Source organism: Piliocolobus tephrosceles, chromosome 4 (assembly GCF_002776525.5).
Source record: "Piliocolobus tephrosceles isolate RC106 chromosome 4, ASM277652v3, whole genome shotgun sequence".
NCBI classification, from domain to species: Eukaryota; Metazoa; Chordata; class Mammalia; order Primates; family Cercopithecidae; genus Piliocolobus; species Piliocolobus tephrosceles.
In genome coordinates, this window is record NC_045437.1 from 63,452,617 (window position 1) to 63,473,839 (window position 21,223).

The window sequence follows — 21,223 nt, forward strand, 5'->3', positions numbered from 1 at the left end:
CCGTTATTCCACAGAAAAATGGAACATTCCGCTCTTTCCGCCCACAGAGGGGAGGTGGGGGGAACCCATCGATCTAGTCTGGGAGAAGCGACGCGGGCGCAGCCACCGGAATCCGGGACGCGGGGAGCCGCGTTACGGGAATCGCTACCCCTCGGAGTCCCGCCCCCCCGTCGACGGGCGGCCGCTGGACCAATGCCTGGGCGCAAAGGGTCTCTCAGGGGCCAATCAGCGCCTAGGTCCTGGTTGGGGGCGAGGCGCAAAGGGGGCTGGCCGGGGACGCAGCTGGGCGGGATTGGGGAGCGCCCCGCCCCGCCGCGGGACTGGGGCGGTGCGCTACCTCTGCGGAGAAGGATCCGCGAGCGTTCCGGGGCCGGGGCGAGCAGCCAAAAGGCCCGCGGAGCCGCGCTGTGTCGCCCCCGTGCAGCTGAACCGGGGGCCGCGCCTGCCAGGCCGACGGGTCTGGCCGAGCCTGGCGCCAACGGGTTCGTGCGCTGTGGAGACGCGGAGGGTCGAGGCGGCGCGGCCTGAGGTGAGGAGGGGCCGGGTGCTGGGCCGCGTAGCGGGAGGGAGAGGGTTGGTGTTTGCGGACGGGCTATTTGGCGCTGGAGGAGACCTCCCTTCCTCCTGAGAGCAGCGCCCGGAACTTGTCAGCCCAGCCTGGAAATCCCCACATTCCTTCCCCTCCCTGCTCCCGCACCTCTGAATTCTACTTCCACAACTTTGTCACCTCGAGTATCTCATCCCTGAGTACAAACCTCACCCACGCGCACGCACCCCTCTTACACCCGCCCAGCAGAACGCCCTTCAAGAACAAACCCCCCTTTTTGTTACCAGATCCCACGTTTTTCCCAATCTCCTTTCCATCTCCCCTGAAATTCTATTTGCTCCGCACTTGTCTTTATTCTCGAGGTGGATTTCCCTTCCCCAAAGCCGTTTTTTCATCTTGAAATCGTAACGTTTCAACATTGTTGAAAGTTCACAATGCTTATAAACATTATTAACGTTTCTTTCCTTCTTTTGATCTCTTCTATTAATAATTATCAGTCCTAACGAATTCCACATCCCACTGTATCCCGAGGAGAACAAATCTGTTTTAAAAATTTTACCTCCTCCGACCTAAGCTTGAAGATAGTCCCGGAAGCAAAGGTCTGTCCTTCAGTGGATGAACAGCATTTTATTTCATAATCCGAAACTGAAAAAAAAAAAAAAAAAATACAGGTTAAAAATAAGACTTGTCACTTTTTTTTTTTTTTGCCTTCAGAAGGAAACGCATTTCGTGAAGTATTTCAACACTTATACTGCCTTAAAGTAACTAGTTATTAGAATTTCAGGTTGAATTTTCTGAAAGATTGTGGTATTTGCTTTTGTCAGTGCTGTTAACAAACCGTTTAAACTGTATGACTGCCAGCTTCAAGTTGGAACAAATCTTAGTTTGAAATTACGAACTCAGATCATCAGTTTAGTTGTCTTATGTTAATTTCTTAAATTCATTATGTTAATTTCTTAAATTCATATTAATTCCTATTTGGAAGTATTTTTGAACTATGAACTGAAATACTACATTTATAGAACCAACTTGCCCAACTATTTATCTTTGGGGATAATTTGGAATTTTTTGATCTTGAGTGAAAAAAAATTACAGGAAGGAGAAAATGTCAAAAAGGGCAAACTTTGTAGTGGGATTTTTTTTCTCATCTTAAGTATGTATTATTGACAATTCCAGTTTAATTTTCTCACAGGCGAGTTAGATTATTATAAATACTGCTGCCACCTAATTTAATATATTCTTATGTAACTGAAAATGTTGTTCTCACTTTTATTTGTGAATTGCAGTATTTTCAGTTTATTTAAATTTGTTTCCAAGGCTTTGCACTTCAGTTCAGTATTAGGATGAAAGTTAAATACGTGTGAAGTAGGTGTTAAAATGTCCCCTTTATAGAGAAGGAAACAGGAGTCCCTCTGAAACCTAGATCTGTGTGACTCCAAATCCTGTGCTCTGAATCATTTTGTCATGTTGACACATTTCTCATAAAAAACCCAGCGCCATAATTTGGGTTGGGAACTTAAGGGCTACCCATAAATCCTCTACAGTGGCAGGGAGGGTTCCCCCCCTCCCTCCTTTCAGAGCTGCTCATTTTAATGGGAGTCAGAATTCTCTGGCCCTAATATATTTGCAGCTTGGCTCCTGGAGAAGCATGGAATGTTCTCACAGCCGTCTCCCTTTCTTTGATTGCAAAGGCAGAACGATCAGAGTTGAGGTTCCTATTGTGCTGTATTATTTTACACAGCAAATACTAAGCAATTACTACCTGCTATAGGAACTCACAAAGGTGCAGGAGATGTAATCAGGACCTTCAAAGAGTTTCTAACAATTGGATTGACATACGAGAAAAACTACAAGAAATCAAAGCAGTTTTAATTAAATGCATTGTGATGCAGAAAATCCTGTAGATGTTAAAATTAGAGAATGATCGTTTAAGGATTGGAATGAACATTTAAGGATTGGAATGAGCAAAGGATTTACCAGAAGTTGGCCTTGAAACCTGGGTAAGATTTGGATAAAGGGAAAAATGAAGAGAGCCATTCATAATAGCGCATGGAGGACATAATATAGGACTACTTTGTGGAAAGGATCAGCAATAACTAAGGTCTATTAATTAAAACAGGCAATATATATGTAGGGCTTATGTTGTGCCAGTCACTGTTTTGAGCACTTTGCCCATATTAAGGCATTTAATCTTCATAATATTATGAAGTAAGTCTAATAATAGTAGGATAATAATCTTCTTTTTACACCTAGGAAAACCCAGGCACAAGAAGGTTAATTAATTTGCCCAGCTAAGTGGTAGATCTAAAGGTCATACATAGACAGCCTGGCTTCAGAATCTGACCTCTTAACCATGATACATCCTGCCCCTTCATACAGTATACTTGAGTAACAGTGAGTAGATAGAATATATAAGATCATACCAGAAAGTCTTTAAAAACCCACCCTTAATTGTCCACTAGGTGCCTCAAACTATGTTAGATTCTGAGGATATCAAGATACGTGAAACAACTACTGTGCAGCGTTCTGAATCCTATTAGGGGATGATGTGAGAGTACACTGAAAGCAAAGATGTTTATGAAGTGGGGGGAAATTCCATAGAAGAGATGATATTTCATAAGCAGTGTGTAGTGCACAGCAGAGTCAGGAAAGGCATTGTAGAGGCAAGGAATAATACATACAGAAGCACAAACTGAAAGAAAAGGTATATTAGAGGAAGTCTAGTGGTTTGCTAAATCTACAGGGATGGTTAGTAGGGAGTGATGAAAGATAAGACCGAATTATAAATGGCATGGTGTGGTCAAGCAAAATGAGGGGCTTAAATATTTGCTTTGCAATTTGGAAACTACAAGAATAATTTCAGCATGATTGGAGTAAAAGCCAGATTGCTTGCAACTGCAAGCAGTTCTCTCTAGAAGTATAGTAGTAAGGTAGCTCGAGGGAGAAGTCAGAGGAAAGGATTTTTTGCTGTTGTTGTTAGAATAGAGAAACTTGAATATTGGAAAAGATAGATTGGATAGGAACACCAAAGCCAAAATTTTAGGTTCTTAAATAGTTAAAATATTTGGCATTATTATTCACCCTTTAAAAAGCTGTTGATGAAAAGAATGACAGGTTTAAAGTTGTGTTTTAGAGAGAGTGATCCACCAACAATGTTCAGAATGCTTGGGAGGGGGGAAAGCAACCGGAAGCAGGAACACAGTTGAAATTACCGAGTTGATCAATGTCCAAATTAGGTTAGTTTGTGGTAGAGGGTAAAAAGAAGAGACGGGTGGGAAAGATATTATGGGAAAGAAGACGGGGTAAGATTTGTAACTGAGAAAAGCTAAAACGTGCTGGATAGATGAGAGAAATGATGGACTCCACTGACTTAGGCAATTGAAGAGGATAAGTTGTTTGTAGATAGGGAAAAATGGTAAGTCCTTGTGACTTTTTAAAGTGTGTGGGCATTCATCCCATTACTGGGCATATACCCAAAGGATTATAAATCATGCTGCTATAAAAACACATGCACACGTATGTTTATTGTGGCACTATTCACAATAGCAAAGACTTGGAACCAACCCAAATGTCCATCAGTGATAGACTGGATTAAGAAAATTGGCACATATACACCATGGAATACTATGCAGCCATAAAAAAAGGATGAGTTCATGTCCTTTGTAGAGACATGGATGAAGCTGAAAACCATCATTCTGAGCAAACTATCACAAGGACAGAAAACCAAACACCGCGTGTTCTCACTCATAGGTGGGAATTGAGCAGTGAGAACACTTGGACACAGGGTGGGCAACATCACACACCAGCCTGTCGTGAGGTGGGGGGATGGGGGAGGGATAGCATTAGGAGATATACCTAATATAAGTGACGAGTTAACAGGTGCAGCACACCGACATGGCACATGTATACATATGTAACAACCCTGCACATTGTGCACATGTACCCTAGAACTTAAAGTGTTAAAAAAAAGTGTGGGCATTTATGTGTATATGTGTTCATAAGCATGTATCTGTGTGTATTGGTTTTAGACCTCTTAAATTGATAAGACTCGGAGACAGAATAAGAAGATGAAATGTAACTGGAATTAAAAGAAAGATCCAAGCTGGAATTCTTGTAATTATTTTGTTTGAAGGTGGTAGTTGAAGTCATATGTCTTCAAAGAAGTTGGTATTTAAAAAGAAAAGTTGATGCCCAATACTTTATCTTTTGCTGCCTTCATAGCCTGGAGATAAAAGCTAGCAGAGAATTCAGTAAAGTAGACAAGAGGATAAAGGAAAGAATTCAACTACATTATTTGGTTACATAGAAACCGATGTAGCTCTTATTCACAATCAATCAACTAATTTCTTATTAAATCTTACCAAGATATACCAGATAGCCACAGGTAAAAAAAAAAAAAAAAAGAAGAAGAGACTGTAGCCATTTTGACTATGCATATCACAAGTGTTTCTGAAGCCTTTCACAACTGTTGTTTTGTACCATTGATTTAATTGCCTATTCATTTGCTAGTCAGTGCTATGTTTACCTTTGGACTGTCTTTTTTTTTTTTTTTGCGAGACTTTTTTTTTTGAGACAGAGTCTCGCACTGTCACCTGGGCTGGAGTACAATGGCACAATCTTGGCTTCTTAGTTTACTGCAGCCTCTTTAGCCCAGGCTCAAGTGATACTCCCACTTCAACTTCTTGAGTAGCTGGGATTACAGGCATGCGTCACCATGCCCAGCTAATTTTTTATTTTTTTATTTTTTATAGAGATAGGGTTTTGCCATGTTGCTTAGGCTGGTCTTGAACTCCTGGGCTCAAGAAATCTACCTACCTCGGCTTCGCAAAGTGCTGGGATTACAGGCGTGAGCCACTGCACACAGCCTTCTGTTACATTTTCTAATTAGTTATTACTGGTATGTAGGAGAGCTTTTTTTCTTTTTTGGAGACGTAGTTTTGCTCTTGTTTCCTGGGCTGGAGTAAAATGGCGACATCTCGGCTCACTGCAACTTCCGCCTTCTGGGTTCAAGTGATTCTCCTGCCTCAGCCTCCTGAGTAGCTGGGATTACAGGCATGTACCACCACTCCCGGCTAATTTTTATTTTTAGGAGAGATGGAGTTTCTCCGTGTTGGTCAGGCTGGTCTGGAACTCCCAACCTCAGGTGATCTGCCTGCCTCGGCCTCCCACAGTGCTGGGATTATAGGCATAAGCCACCGCGCCAGCTGGAGAGCTAGTTTTTGATGATGTTTTGTTTGACTACTGTGTTAAATTCTCAATAGTCCTAATAGTTTGTCATGTGATTCTCACTCTTTCTTGTTAGATGATCATATCATTCACAATTTATTTTCCGTTTTTAGATCTTATTATATTTTTGCTTAAGCCCTTTGGAGCAGTGGTGAATAAGTGATGACTTCAAGCATCTTGTCTGAATCCTGACATTAATAGGAATGCTTCTAATTTTTATCTGTAAACCTATAGATGCTTATTATAGGTTTCTTCCTTTTTTTTTTTTTTGGAGGCAGAGTCTCACTCTGTCACCCAGGCTGGAGTGCGATGGTGCAATCTCAGCTTACTGCAACCTCTGCCTCCCAGGTTCAAGCAATTCTTCTGCCTCAGCCTCCCAAGTAGCTGGGACTATAGATGCCCACCACCATGACCAGCTCATTTTTGTATTTTTAGTAGAGACAGGGTTTCACCATATTGGCCAGGCTGGTCTGACCTTGTGATCCACCCACCTCGGCCTCCCAAAGTGCTGGGATTACAGGCGTCAGCCACCACGCCTGGCCTTATAGGTTTCTTATAGTAGTACCTGTGGCAGCCACAGCCAAAGCTGCACTAATAATAACAGCTGTTAACCTTTTATTGAGTAGTTACAATGAGCCAAATGATTCTAAGCGCTTTATGTATATTGAGTTATTTAATCATAACATTCTGAGATGGGTAGGTGGTGGTGGTACCCCGTTTTTACAGATAAAGGAAATAAAAGTGAAGGCTATTTAAAAACTTGCCTAAGATGTTAAAATATAGGGCCTGAAATTTGAACACAAGCAATCTGGTACTACAGTTCCTGTATCTTCTTTGTTATCCTTCACCAAGGTAAGGATGGTCTCTTTCAGTCTTAGTTTTCTGACACTTTGTTGTTATTTTTAAGTTTTAAATGAACAGTTGTTGAATGTTGAGTGTTATCAGATGCTTTTCAAACATCTGTTGGAATGACCCTGTCATTTTCCTTTGATCCGTTAATATAGTAATTAGCAGTATCTTCTCTCACTTTGAACTGTGCTTGTTATTTTAGGCTAAATACTTCTTAGCATTCACACTTTGGTTTTGTTTTCAAATCTATTTAGGCTTTTCTCTACCCACACTACAAAAAAATGTTAAAGGCAGTTTTTCAGGCCAAGGAAAGTGATACCAGATGAAAATATGGATCTATAAAAAGGAATTAAAAGCTCTAGAAATGGTAACCACATGAGTAAGTATGTGACAGTCTCACTGTGTCACCCAGGCTGGAATGCAGTAGTGCAACCACAGCTCACTACAGCCTTGACCTCCAAGACTCAAGCAGTCCTCTCACCTCAGCATCCTAAGTAGCTGGGACAATAGGCATGCACCACCACAACTGTCTAACTTTTTATTTTTGTAGAGGCGGGAGTCTTACTATATTGCCCAAGCTGGTCTTAAACTTCTGGGCTCAAGTGATCCTCCTGCCTTGGCCTCCCAGAGTGATGGTATTACAGGTGGGAGCCACCAATGTGAAGTTTTAATATATGCAAAAGTAAAATGTATGCTAAAATAACACAAAGGTCTGGGGGGAGAAATGGAAGTATACTATTGTATACTATGCATGAGGTGACATAATATTACTTGAAGATAGATTGTGAGAAGTTAAAGATGTACACTATAACCCTAAAGCAACCAATAAGAAAACAAAGAATTATAGCTTATTATAATGCTAACAAGGAAAAGAGAATAAAAAATAATTAACAAAAATAAGTGCAGAAAAGTAAACAGGAACAAAGAACAATCAAGTAGAAAACAAATATGAAGCTGATAGCTTTAAACCTAATCATATTACAAATTATATTAAATGTAAATGGTCTAAACATCCAATTGAAAAGCAGAGATTACCAGATTGACTACAATCACATGCAGCCTACCCCCTACATATGCCACTTATATCTGAAGAAACATACAGATTAAACAAAAAAGAATGGGAGAGGATATGTCATGACAACACTAATCAAAATAAGACAGAATTGGCTATAGTAATATCAAAGTAGATTTCAGAGAATATTGCTAGTGGTAAAGAAGGGTATTTCCTAATGATAAAGGGGTCAATTTATCAAGAGGATCTACCAAATAACTTAGTTTCAAAACACACAGGGTAAAAACTGCAAGAAGAAATAAATGCACAGTTATATTTAGGGATTTCAATATCCCTTTTTGAACAATGATAGTCAGAAAATCAGTAAGGATATCTAAGATTTGAACACTATCAACCAAATTCATGTAACACTCTACCAGCAACAGCAGTGCTTTTTAAGTGCACACAGAATATTGATTTCAAGATTTATAAGGCTACAGTCATCACGACAGTGTGGTGGTAGCATTTAAATAAGCAAATTGATCAGTGGAACAAATGGAGTAGGAGTCAACCTACCTTCTGTTTTCATAAAGTACTGTTAGAACACAGCCACCTCTGTTTATGTATTTTCTATGGTTGCTTTTGTGTCATAACAGTAGATTGGTAGCTCCAGTAGAGACTTTATGGCTCACAAACCTAGAATATTTACCCCCTAGCTCATACATAAAAGCTTGCCCACCCTGGAATTGAGAGTACCCAAATAGACCTACACCTATGTGAACAGCTGATTTTTAACAAAGGCGCAAAGGCAGTTCACTGGAGAAAGGATAGTTTTTTCAACAAATAGTTTTGAAATGATTATCCATATATATAAAATAACTCAAATTTCAGCTTGACACCATACATGAATATTAACCTAAAATAATTAAGACCTAAATGACTCTATAAAACATAGGAAAAAACCTTTTTGACTTTATTTTTATTTTTTATATTTTATTTTTTTTGAGAAGGAGTCTTACTTTGTCACCCAGGCTGGAGTGTAGTCGTGCTATCTCTGCTCACTGCAGCCTCCTCTGCCTCCCGGGTTCAAGCAATTCTCCTGCCTCAGCTTCCTGTGTAGCTGGGACTACAGATGTGCACCACCATGCCTGGCTAATTTTTTAAATATTTTAGTAGAGACAGGGTTTCACCATATGCCCAGGCTGGTCTCGAACTTCTGAACTCAGGTGATCTACCCACCTTGGCTTCCCAAAGCGCTGGGATTACGAGTGTGAGCTACCGCGCCAGGCCCTTTGTGATTTTAGATTAAACAAAGACTTCTTAGATACATCGAAAACACAAATTGATGAATTGAACTTTATTAAAATTAAACCTCCTGTTCTTCAAAAGACACTGTTAAAAGAATGAAAAGGCAAGCATACAAGAAAATAATGCAAAAATCCATTTTCTAATAAAGGCCAGAGTATCTTCTTAGAACTTTCAAAACTTAATAAGAGAACAGGAAACCCAGTTGATCAATATGTTTGAACAGATACATCACCAAAGAAGATATAGCCAAGCACACACCTGCCATAGGGCCTAGCCATTCCACTCTTCACTTACCTTTTATTTTGGGGACATAGACTATGTGTTAGTTTCCTAGGATCTACTGTGATAGAGCATCCCTTTGTTACAGTATCCCTTGTCTGAAATACTTAGTAACAGAAGTATATTGAATTTTGGATTTTTTTTTCAGATTGTGTTATATTTGCGTTATATACTTATAGTTGAGCATCCCAAATCCTAAAATCTGAAATCCAAAATGCCAGAGCACAAAACGTTTTGAAATTAGAGCATTTCAGTTTTCAGATTTGGAATGTTCAACCTGTACCACAGATTGGGTGACTCAAAGTAACAAATTTATTCTCTCAAGGTTTTGGAGGCTAGAAGGACTTAATGTAACACAGAAACTCTTTCATGTTTCTGTGAATCTTCCTTTGCCTCTCCTAGCTTCTGGTGGTAGCCATCAGTCCTTGGCATTCCTTAGCTTACAGCTGCATAACTCCGATGTCTGCCTCTGCATTCACATGGTATTCTTCCTGGCTCTGTCTCTTTAAAGACACCAGTCATATTGTACTAAAGGCCTATTATACTCCAATGTAACATCCAAGTAAATCTGCCCATGGAGTAACATTTTGTGGTACTGGGGTTAAGACTTCAACATATCTTTTTGAGGGAACAATTCAGCCCATAACAAACAACAAGAAAATTAAGTTAATTGTATTGTATTTAGAACAGGGGTTGGCAAACTATAGCCCATAAGCCAAATCCAGCTGCAGCCATTTTTGTAAATAAAGTTGCATGGGAATATAGCTATGCCCACTTAATATTTACATATTGTGTGTGGCTGCTTTTACACTTTAATAATGGAGTTAACTAATTGCAAGAGAGAACTTAAAGCCTGCGAAGCCTGAAATATTTATTATCTGGCCCTTTACAGAAAATGTTTGCTAGCCTGTTTTAGAAGGTGTTAAGTGTTGTAGGAAAAAACAAGCAAACAAACAGGAAAGGAGTGTAGGCAACACAGGGTGGTTAGGGAAGATCTCTATGAGGAGGTGAATTTGAGCAAAGGCTACAAGGAATTATTCCATATATATTAATATTTACTTAGGAAGATGTCCACTATATAGTGTTAAGTGAAAAACGTTATAAAACATTTCTCACTTAATATGATTTCATCTTTGTAAAATAGGAAAGTGTATATTTATACAATATAACGTTATATAATACATGTACAGAAAATTTTGCAAGAATATCCACCAAAATGTTCATAGTGGTTATCTCTTGGTGGGATTATAGTGCACTTTCACATGGCCTTTTTTCAATTTCTTTTCGTTAGACATTTAAAAAATATTTTTATACATTTAATTCCTTATGTGTTATTAAGTTATATCAAAGGTTTAATGTGTATGAAACAATAATGGAAGATTCAACTCCTTGCCTAAGTTTCAAGTTACTTCAAAGAGGAGCACTAGTACTTAAGCTAGAATTTAAGTGAACAAATCTTAAAATGAATTTTTATCTCTGGTTACATAGAATAGTTCTTAGCAGGCTTAATTTAGTGCTAGTAGAAGAAAAAAGATGTGATTGTTAAAGAACTTCTGTCATGAATGTTCCTTTCATGTTTCTGTGACATTACATAGACATCAGGGAAGTTTGCATTAGGTGTGGGTGAGCCAATAATGTTTGCAAGTGTATATCAAATCGTAGCACTAGGGCTGGGCGTGGTGGCTTATATCTGTAATCCCAACACTTTGGGAGGCCAAGATGGTCAGATCCGCTTGAGCTCAGCCTGGGCAACATGGCAAAACACTGTCTCTACTAAAAATTAAAAAATTAGCTAAGCATGATGGTGCCACCTATAGTCCCAGCTACTTGGGAGGCTGAGGTGGGAGAATTACCTGAGCCCAGGAAGTTGAAGCTGCAGTCAGCTGTGATTGTGCTACTACACTGGAGCCTGGGTGATGGGAGTGAGACACTGTCTCAAAAAAAAAAAAAAAGCACTAGGATATTTGGATACTCTTATACAAGTGTTTATGGGTTTATTTTATTCTGAAGCTCAGAACATATCTAAAGTGGGATACTTACTGCAAACCCGAAAGCCTAAGAGCAGATGGGGATTTTAAAAGTATACATACTATGTAATAAAATTATCAAAGCCAGCCTTCTGAACAAGACTCTCCTCTCTTTACAGTGAAACCCAATGGAAAAAGCATGACATTTAGAAGCAGAAGACTTAGCTTCAAATCCCTACTCCTTCACTTACTGATTTTGTGATTTGGGTAAGTAATTGGTCTTGTCTGAATTTTTGATTTTTTGTTTTGTAAAGTTCCAATAAATAATCCCTGCCCTACTCACCTAATTCTTTAGGATATTAGGAGACTAAAGTAAAATAATTTATTTGAAAACATTTTGTGTAATGTAAAATAGTATCCTAGTGTTAATTGTTATGAACTCATAATTGATACTAATGGAAGAGAACATAATGTGGATAATTGGATAATTTAAAAACTAGTAATTAGTTAATTTAGTGTAGGTGTTACCAATTTCTGGCAGTTTATTCACAGTAACACTGTACCATGAAAGATATTTAGAAATTTTCTTCATCTTGATCCCCACTCAGCTTATTCATTCAACAAGCATTATTTGGCCTTCTATTTGGCAATTTTAGTTCATATACTATTCTACAATTGTAATAGTAATGTTACCATAGTAATAAAGTTTATATTGACATGCAATGTAATTTTCACCTGCAATGTAAATCTAAGTATATTCATGCTTTTTATTTCATCCTTAGGTTAAGTTAGAAAATGAAAAAAAAAAAATCACAATCCATAGGTGACAAAAATAATTTGTAAAGAGCATAACCATTAAATATTTATCAATTGTAACTCTACTGCTTTTTCTCCCACTTGAGAAAATATATGGAAATGAAATGAGAATGAACAACTATAGGAATAATCTTGAATTTGTTCTATTTTAAGTAAATCATTTATAAACTTTGTTTCTCTAACATTAAAAGTAGCAATACTTGTTATACATCATCTAGCTCCTTTCTGCACACTACCATGTTATATCACCATAGTGGAGGAATGATTACAGCATTTGGTTTTCAGAAATAATCTTTCCTGTATTTATGGTTACTAGTTAGGTTTTGGCTTCATAGAAGCTTCTCAAGTGACCTGCAGATTTCAAGGAAGGATAGTGTATACAATGTGTGGTTATAATATACGCCTAGAAAACTCTGCAAGAGGTGAGGCAATAGTGCTATTAATAGAATTTTAAATTAAGTATTGGTGTCAACAGAAGGAAAGGAGGGAAAAAATAAGCAAAGTACTGTCAATTCTGTCATTTTTTTTTTTTTTTTTTTTTCTTGAGATGGAGTCTCACTCTGTTGCCCAGGCTGGAGTGCAGTGGCGTGATCTTGGCTCACTGCAACCTCTGCCTCCCAGGTTCAAGTGATTCTCCTGCCTCAGCCTCCTGAGTAGCTGGGACTACAGACACACGCCACTGTGCCCGGCTAATTTTTGTATTTTTATTACAGACAGGGTTTCAATATATTGGTTAGGCTGGTCTTGAACTCCTGACCTTGTGATCCGCCTGCCTTGGCCTTCCAAAGTGCTGGGATTACAGGCATGAGCCACCGCACCCGGCCATAATTCTTTCCATTTTTAAACAAGCCCCAAGTGAAGTTAACTGTGTTGCATGAAATATTTTATATAGTGTTACTGTGTCTTCATCTCTTAGGTTTGGACTATGAAATCAAGTTCCATAATAGATGTTTCTTCATCACCTCTCCATGACAATCTTTTAAAAATTAGGAAAGATTACTTTCTAAATGTGAAATGTGAAATCTACCTTTGCCTAGTTCCCTTTACTTGTGTTCCATGCTACTACTCAGACAAGTCTAATTGCTTTGAAGTAATCATAAATTCTTTCATGGACCTCTTGTTCTGGAGCAGCTTTGTTGCAAGAATATAGTACATTTGATTTAGCACAGTGGCTCACACTGTAATCCCAACACTTCAGGTGGCCAAAGAAGGAGGATCGCTTTAGGCCAGGAGTTTGGGACCTGCCTGGGCAACATAGTAAGACCCCCGTCTTTACAGAAAATTTTTAAAAAAATTAGCTGGGCATGCTGGCAAGCTGTTACATGATGAGGGAGTGCATAAAATCAAGTTAGTATGTATATTTAATAAAACAATATTGTGTTCCAAGTATAGAACTAGGAAGCCATTTCTCAAGAAGAGTTAATAGTTTTATTGAGAAGAAAAAAATTACACATTAAGTGTTTTGTCTTTAATAATTTTAGCTTTCCTTTTAGGTTCAGAGAGTACATATGCAGCTTACATGAGTATATTGTGTGATGCTGAGGTTTGGAGTACGATTGAACTGTCACCCAGTTAGTAAGCATAGTACCCAATAGTTTCAACATTAAGTATTTATTTATTTTGTTTATTTTCTGAGGCAGAGTTTCACTCTGTTGCCCAGGCTGGAGTGCAGTGGCGCCATCTCCATTCACTGCAACCTCTGCCTCCCGGGTTCAAGCGATTCTCCTGCCTCAGCCTCCCAAGTAGCTAGGATTACAGGCGCCCGCCCAGCTAATTTTTGTATTTTCAGTAGAGACGGGGTTCACCATGTAGGCCAGGCTGTCTAGAACTCCTGACCTCAGATGATCCACCCATCTCGGCCTCCCCAAAGGCTGGGATTACAGGCGCGAGCCACTGCACCTAGCCAACATTAAGTATTTTTAATTTAAATTTATTTTTTACATAAGTACTAAAGATCACATGGTCAACATTCGAAGGCTGCAGAGTATATGCTGGAAAGTCTCCCTCCCACCCTGATCTCTCAAATACCCTGTCACAGCCAGTATTTGAACTTTTATCCTCCTAGAGATAGTGTATGCATATATAAAGAAACGAATGTGTGTTTTGTTATGTGTTATTTTGCCTGCAAATAACAGCATATGCATTGTTCTGTACCTTAACAATGTAACAGTGTATTTTAGATAACTTTATGTTTCTGTACATATAGAGCATCCTCTTTTTTTTTTTTTAAATGACTACAAGTATTTACATTTGCTTGGTTTTGGTATACCGTAATTTAGTGTCCCATCATAATTAGGTTTTTTCAACCTTTTACTATTAAAAACAATGCAGTGAATAACTTTGTACCTGTGTTGTTTTGTTCATATCTATAGGATAAAGTAGAATCATTAGATTCAAATGTGTGTGTTTTAATTTTGATTGATACTGCCAAACTGGCTCTCTGCCTTGTTTGGGTAGAGCTTTTTTCTTTGTTTTTAAGTGAAGTCTAATTTACAAACAACGAAACTGACAGTTTTTAAAGTGCACAATGTATTGGGAAGCCTATGCCAATTTACACTATAACCTGTAGTGTGTAACAATACTTTTATTTTTTAGTTTCATAACACCCTGTTGATACTTTTTGGGTTTTTATATTTTACCCACAATAATATGTAAGAATGGTATTGGGATGATTTTTGGTTTATTTACCTTTTTTTACATACTGTAAAATAGAACTCGTAAGTGTACAGCTCAGTGAGTTTATTGCTGTCCAGATCAAGATAAAGAACATGCTCGGCACCCAGAATGTCCCCAGAGCAAAAAACAACTGCTCTGACCTCTGTCACCAAACATGGTAGACTTTTGCCTCTTTTTGAACTTCTATAAAATAAATCATGCAGCACATACTTTCTTGCCTTTTTTCTCTTTTTAAATTTTTTTGTAGAGTCAGGGTCTCACTATTTTGTTCAGACTAGCCTCAAACTCCTTGCCTCAAGCAGTCCTTCCCCCCAGCCTCCCAAAGTTCTGATAATATAGGTGTAGGCCACTGCGTCCAGCCTGTCTAATTTCTTTCATTCTGTATTATATGTGCGATTCGTCCATGATGCATGTATCTGTTACTCTTTTTCACTGCTGTGATTCAGTTACTTGAATATACCATAATTCATCCTAGTGTTTAAATAGATGTTTGGTTGATTTTATTTTTCATCTATTTTGAATAAAACATTCTTGTACATGTCTTTGGAGGTATTAAGCACTCATTTCTTTTGGCTATACCGTATCTGGGCGGATTTTGTTTGTTTTTAAGGTCTAATTTATAAACAATAACATTCACCATTTTTTAGTTACAACTTGATAGGAAACCCATGAGTCTAACATTTCTGCATTTCTTATCAGCAAAACCCCTGATGGCTGCCTTTTTTCTGAACTTTGTTTTGAGACGGAGTCTTGCTCTGTCGCCTAGGCTGGAGTTCAGTGGCGTGACCTCAGCTCACTGTAACCTCCGCCTCCCGGGTTCAAGCAGTTCTCTGCCTCAGCCTCCTGAGTAGCTGGGATTACAGGCGGCCGCCACCATGCCTGGCTAATTTTTGTATTTTTAGTAGAGACGGGGTTTCACCATGTTGGTCAGGCTGGTCTTGAACTCCTGACCTCGTGATCCACCTGCCTCAGCCTCCTAAAGCGCTAAGATTATAGGCGTGAGCCACCGTGCCTGGCCAGTTTACCTTTTAAAGAATGTTGGAAGGCAGACTCTCAGAGCCATGAAGCAAAGGACAGGTTTACTTACAGTCTTCAAAGATAGAGATAATGTCTCCCTCTAGAGTAAACGGCAGATATGCTTCCTGCACATTTTTCAACTCTGGGGTTACTTAAGGTCTGTCTTTCTTTCCTGTGAAATAGCCTGTTCAGGTGTCATCTGACTTCACAGTGCCCTGTGGCAGTTGGGACTCAAGCAGCTGGCACAAGAAAATGCTGATACTCTGACTACTGTTATGAGTAATACAGTCCTTTGTCTCTGACTCAAAAATGTCATGCCTTTTGCCAGTATCCATGACACTGTGGTAGGCTGATTTGTTAGCTTGAAAGTAAGGTAAAATCTCAGTGCCTTTGAAATAGTTGACACAGGATTCAGTGAATTTTGACAACTGTAGTCTTTTTTTTAGAAATAGAGTCTCTCTTTGTTGCCCAGGCTGGAGTGCAGTGGTGCGATCTCAGCTCACTGCAGCCTCTGCCTCCCAGGTTCAAGCAATTCTTCTGCCTCAAGCCTCATGAGTAGCTGGGACTACAGGCATACACCACCACACCTGGCTCATTTGTGTGTGTGTGTGTGTGTGTGTGTGTGTGTGAGAGAGAGAGAGAGAGACAGGGGTCTTGCTCTGTTGCCCACGCTGGAGTCCAGTGGCGTGATCTAGGCTTACTGCAACCTCTGCCTCACGGGTTCAAACGATTCTTCTGCCTCAGCCTCCCGAGTAGCTGGCATCACAGACACCCGCTACCATGCCCAGCTAATTTTTGTATTTTTAATAGAGACGGGGTTTCACCATGTTAGCCAGGCTGGTCTTGAACTGCTGACCTCAAGTGATCTGCCCACCTCAGCCTCCCAAAGTGCTGGAGTTACAGGCGTGAGCACCTGCTCCGTGCCAAATGTATAGAGTCTTATAGTTACCACCACAATCAAGTCATAGACTATTTTTATCACTCCAGATTTCCTTTATGCCCCTTTACATGTGCTGCCTCTACCTCAGCCCTAGGCAACCCTGGATCTGCTTTCTGTCACCTTAGTTTTGCCGTATCAAGAATTTCCGAGGCACAATGGCTCATGCCTGTAATCCTAGCACTTTGGGAGGCTGAGGCAGGAGGATCACTCGAGCCCAGGAGTTTGAGACAGCCTGGGCAACATAGTGAGACCCCCATCTCTTATAAAAAAATAGAAGAATTTCCTCTAAATAGAGTTATACAATATATAGCCTGTTGTGTCTGGCTTCGTTTATTCAGTGTAATGCTTTTGAGATTCATTTATACTACTGCGTCTATCACTAGTTCATACTCTTTTTTGTTTGTTTGTTTGCTGATTAGTATTCTGTGCCTCTACCACTGTTTGGATGTATGTTTATACATTCAGCATTTGGTGGACATTTGGATTGTTTCCAGTTTGGGACTTAAGAATAAAGCTGCCGTGAACATTTGAGTATAAGTCTTGGTGTGGGCATATGTTTTTATTTTGGGGAGTACACTCTTTGGAGTGGAAATACCAAGTCTTATGGTGTGCTTTTAACTTGGTAACAAACTACCAAATTGTTTACCAGACAGAGTGTCTGTATCATTTTGCATTCCTATCTGAATAGTTATAATTTTTAATCTCTCATTTTGAGTGAGGTTGAAAGTATCTTTTCATATGCTTGATTTACTTGTATTTCCTTTTCTATAAACTATTCAAACCTTTTTGCCTGTGGTTCTATTAGGTGATAGAATTTTTTAGTGATTTGTAGGCATTCTTTATATATCAGGGAAAATTTTTGACCATGCTATGAGTTACAGACTGCTTTTTCCATTTGTCAGGTATCTTTTAAGGAGACATATTATGGTGAGTTTTGCCATGTAGAAATTTGTCACTCTGAAGTTCTTAACCTCACAGTTATTTACTAATACAGCACTTCACATAAGAAACAAGATATCTCTTTTAATTAACCTTAAAGTATAGATTATGTTTTCTAGCAGTGTTTTCCGTAGCCATAACTTCAGTGGAAATAAAGAAAAATAATGTGAAAACTTAAGTTTTCTACATTCTCATAAGAATGTTACCACCTTTTAGAAACATAGCTACAGCGTGGAAATGAGATTGTATCTTAAATTATGTGTATATAAGAGAAAAAATATTAAAAGTAATATTACATGTGTCTGTTGCAGAAATATCCGCACAAGATGTTGACGTTGCAGACTTGGCTAGTGCCAGCCTTGTTTATTTTTCTCACCACTGAATCAATAGGTAAGGTTCATGAAATACCCTGTCTTCTAACTTCACAAATTAGGTGTATATATTTTTATATAATTAGATAATTAAGCTTATGTTTAATTATTATGTTCATATATTATTTCTAGGATAATCAAGAGAATAATGTCTTAAATTGATTTTAATAAAAATATTCTCGATAATCTGTTTTTGTATAATTTGAGTTAATAGTCATTTAGTAATCTTAAATGCTGTATATCAATACTAATAATAACTTTAAAATGGAGAAGGAAAAAAGTATGTGGGTTGTTCTGTTTTTCAGTAAATAGGAGAAAATTTGTTAAATCTTGTTAAGTTTTACATCATTCATACTACATGCTCTTTAAGTATTGAAGGGCTGCTTTCCTGTGTCTCTAAGTCCTCGTCCCCAAACTACAGTTACCCAGATATCCAGTCATTCTATAGGATCTGGCTTTTAACCCTGTGCATGCTGATTACCTTCCTGATTCTTCACTTAGTTGCCTGTATTACATTTAAAATAGAATACTGGCTGGGCATGGTGGTGCACACCTGTAATCCCAGAACTTTGGGAGGCCTAGGCAGGAAAATAACTTGAGTCCAGGAATTCAAGACCGGCTTGGTCAACAAAGCAAGGCCCCATCTCTCTTTTTTTTTTTTTAAATTAGCTAAGTGTTAGTCCATTCTCAAACTGCTATAAAGAAAGACCTGAGACTGGGTAATTTATAAAGAAAAGGTTTAATCGACTCACAGTTCTGCAGGCTGTACAGGAAGCATGGTGGCATCTGCTTCTGGGAGGCTTTGGGAAGTATTCAATCATGGCAGAAGGCAAAGGGGTAGTGAGGCATCTCACATGGCGAGAACAGGAGGAAGAGAGAGAGAAAGGGAAGGTGCTACACACTTTTAAATGACCAGAGCTCACAAGAACTCATTCCTCATCCACAATCTCGAGGCAGTACCAAGTGAGAAATCCACCAGGCCCCACCTCCAACACTGGGGATTATGATACGACATGAGATTTGGGTGGGGGCACTGATTCAAACCATGTCACGCCTCTAGTCCCAACTACTCAGGAGGCTGAGCCAGGAGAATCATGAGCCCTGGACCTCGAGGTCACAGTGAGCCATGATCCATGCCGTTGCACTCTATCCTGGGTAACAGAGCAAGACCCTGTCTCGTAAAAAATACTTATCTGTACGTGTGTGTGTGTGTGTGTATATAAATAATACTATTCCAGCTCTCCCCCTTACTAGCTATAGGACCTTGGTCAGTCATTTTCTGTGCCTCAATTTCCTAATCTATGAAATGGTGATGATAATGGTCACTACCTCCTAGGATTATTAGTGAGGGTTCAAGAAGTTAATATAGAGGCCAGGCATGGTAGCTCGTGCCAGTAATCCAAGCACTTTGGGAGGCCGAGTTGGGTGGATCATTTGAGGTTAGGAGTTCGAGACTAGCCTTGCCAACACGGTGAAACCCCGTATCTACTAAAAATACAAAAATTAGCCAGGTGGTAGTGGCACACACCTGTAATACCAGCTGCTCAGGAGGCTGAAGCAGGAGAATCACTTGAGCCTGGGAGGTGGAGGTTGCCGTGAGCCAAGATCACCACTGCACTCCAGTCTGGGTGACAGTGAAACCCTGTCTCAAAAAAAAAAAAAAATCTGGGCTTGGTAGCGTATGCCTGAAAGTCTCAGCTACTTGGGAGGCTGAGGTGGGAGAGTCACTTGAACCCAGGAGGCAGAGGTTGCAGTGTGTGGAGATTGTGCCACTGCACTCCAGTCTGGGTGGCAGAGTGAGACCCTGTCTCAAAAAACAACCAAAAGTAAGTTAATATAGAGGAAACATGTGGACAGTGCTTGGCCTACAATAAGCATTATAAAAATGATAGTTACTGCATATTTATTATAAAGGTTATTGTTGTCTTTGAATAAAAGGTTCTTTATGAAAAAAATAAATGTAATATACCAAAACCAGTCTGACTACAGTGGCTTTCATACTTACTTTGATGTGAACATCATTTTTATAAAGTTATGTAACTGTGTGGTAGCTGAGATATACCCTTGTTTCATGTTAAGCTAGTGATCAGTGAAAATTCTCAGGTGGTTTTTACATGAGTTACTCTTAAACTAGTTCTCCCTCACCCTATGTATGTTTCTTATTACCTAAATAGGGTATATTTCCTCGGTTGCTAATTTCATTTTATCAGTTTTAGCCTGTTATTCTACTCTTTCAACATAGTTTTGAATCCCAGCATTTTCATCTGAAGTGTTAGCAGTTGTTTGTAGTCCTGTCCTCTGCTAATTTGATAAGCACGTGTGTCTATCTTTTCCCAAGTTGTGGATTAAAATGTTGAAAATAACAGGACTGCATTAGTTACCTGTTGGTCCCTCACAAATACTCCACATCTTCAAGGCTTAAAATGATAATAATATCTCTCATGGTTTGTATAGGACAGGACTATAGATAGGCAGGCACAATCAGACTTATTCATCTTTGTTGTACAACGTCTGGGGCCTCAGCTGCAGTATTCAAACTGGGAGCTGGAGTCATCTGCAGACTCCTTCGCTTATATGTCTGTTGTTGATGGTATCTGCAGGCTGGGGCTATTGTCCAAAACACCATACGTGGCCTCTTTTTATGGCCTTGGCTTTCTTACAATGTGTGACTGGGTTCTAAGGGCAGATATCCCAGGAGAGAGAAAGAAAGCTAATTGAAGTCTGTATTCTTTGAATGATCTAGCCTCTGAAGTCTCATAGCGCACTCCATTGGCTGGAGTGGACACAAGGCACCCATACAGATCTGATGTGGTTGGGGAAATGCAGTCCCCACCTCTTCATGAAAAGAGTGTGCGTGACATCGTAAGAAGAATATGTGGGATGGGATAAATATGTAGGTGTAGCCATTCTTAAAATACAGTCTTCTCCAAGAATTGAGGGCATGCACTTCAGCATAGTCTACTTAAGACCACCCTCTGATTGACTTTTTTCTTAGTCAGTATTTTTATATATGGGTAATCAAATATAAATATGAGTATGAACCTATAAAAGTAGCAAAATAGGCCGGGCGCGGTGGCTCAACCCTGTAATCCTAGCACTTTGGGAGGCCGAGACGGGCGGATCACGAGGTCAGGAGATCGAGACCATCCTGGCTAATATGGTGAAACCCCGTCGCTAATAGAAAATACAAAAAACTAGCCTTGCGACGAGGCGGGCGCCTGTAATCCCAGGTACTTGGGAGGCTGAGACAGGAGAATGGCGTGAACCCGGGAAGCGGAGCTTGCAGTGAGCTGAGAT

At 39.4% G+C, this 21,223-nt stretch overlaps 1 protein-coding gene across 1 annotated transcript in view; it reads left to right on the top strand.

Moving 5' to 3' along the window:
* The first annotated feature begins 308 nt into the window (after positions 1–308).
* IL6ST (interleukin 6 signal transducer) overlaps positions 309–21,223 on the top strand; it is a 58,291-nt gene continuing 37,376 nt past the window's right edge. The window contains exons 1-3 of the mRNA XM_023210526.1: positions 309–529; positions 11,347–11,434; positions 17,867–17,945. Of these exons, the coding sequence (XP_023066294.1) occupies positions 17,882–17,945 (64 nt within the window). The 5' untranslated portion in view covers positions 309–529; positions 11,347–11,434; positions 17,867–17,881. The remainder of the gene's footprint in view (positions 530–11,346; positions 11,435–17,866; positions 17,946–21,223) is intronic.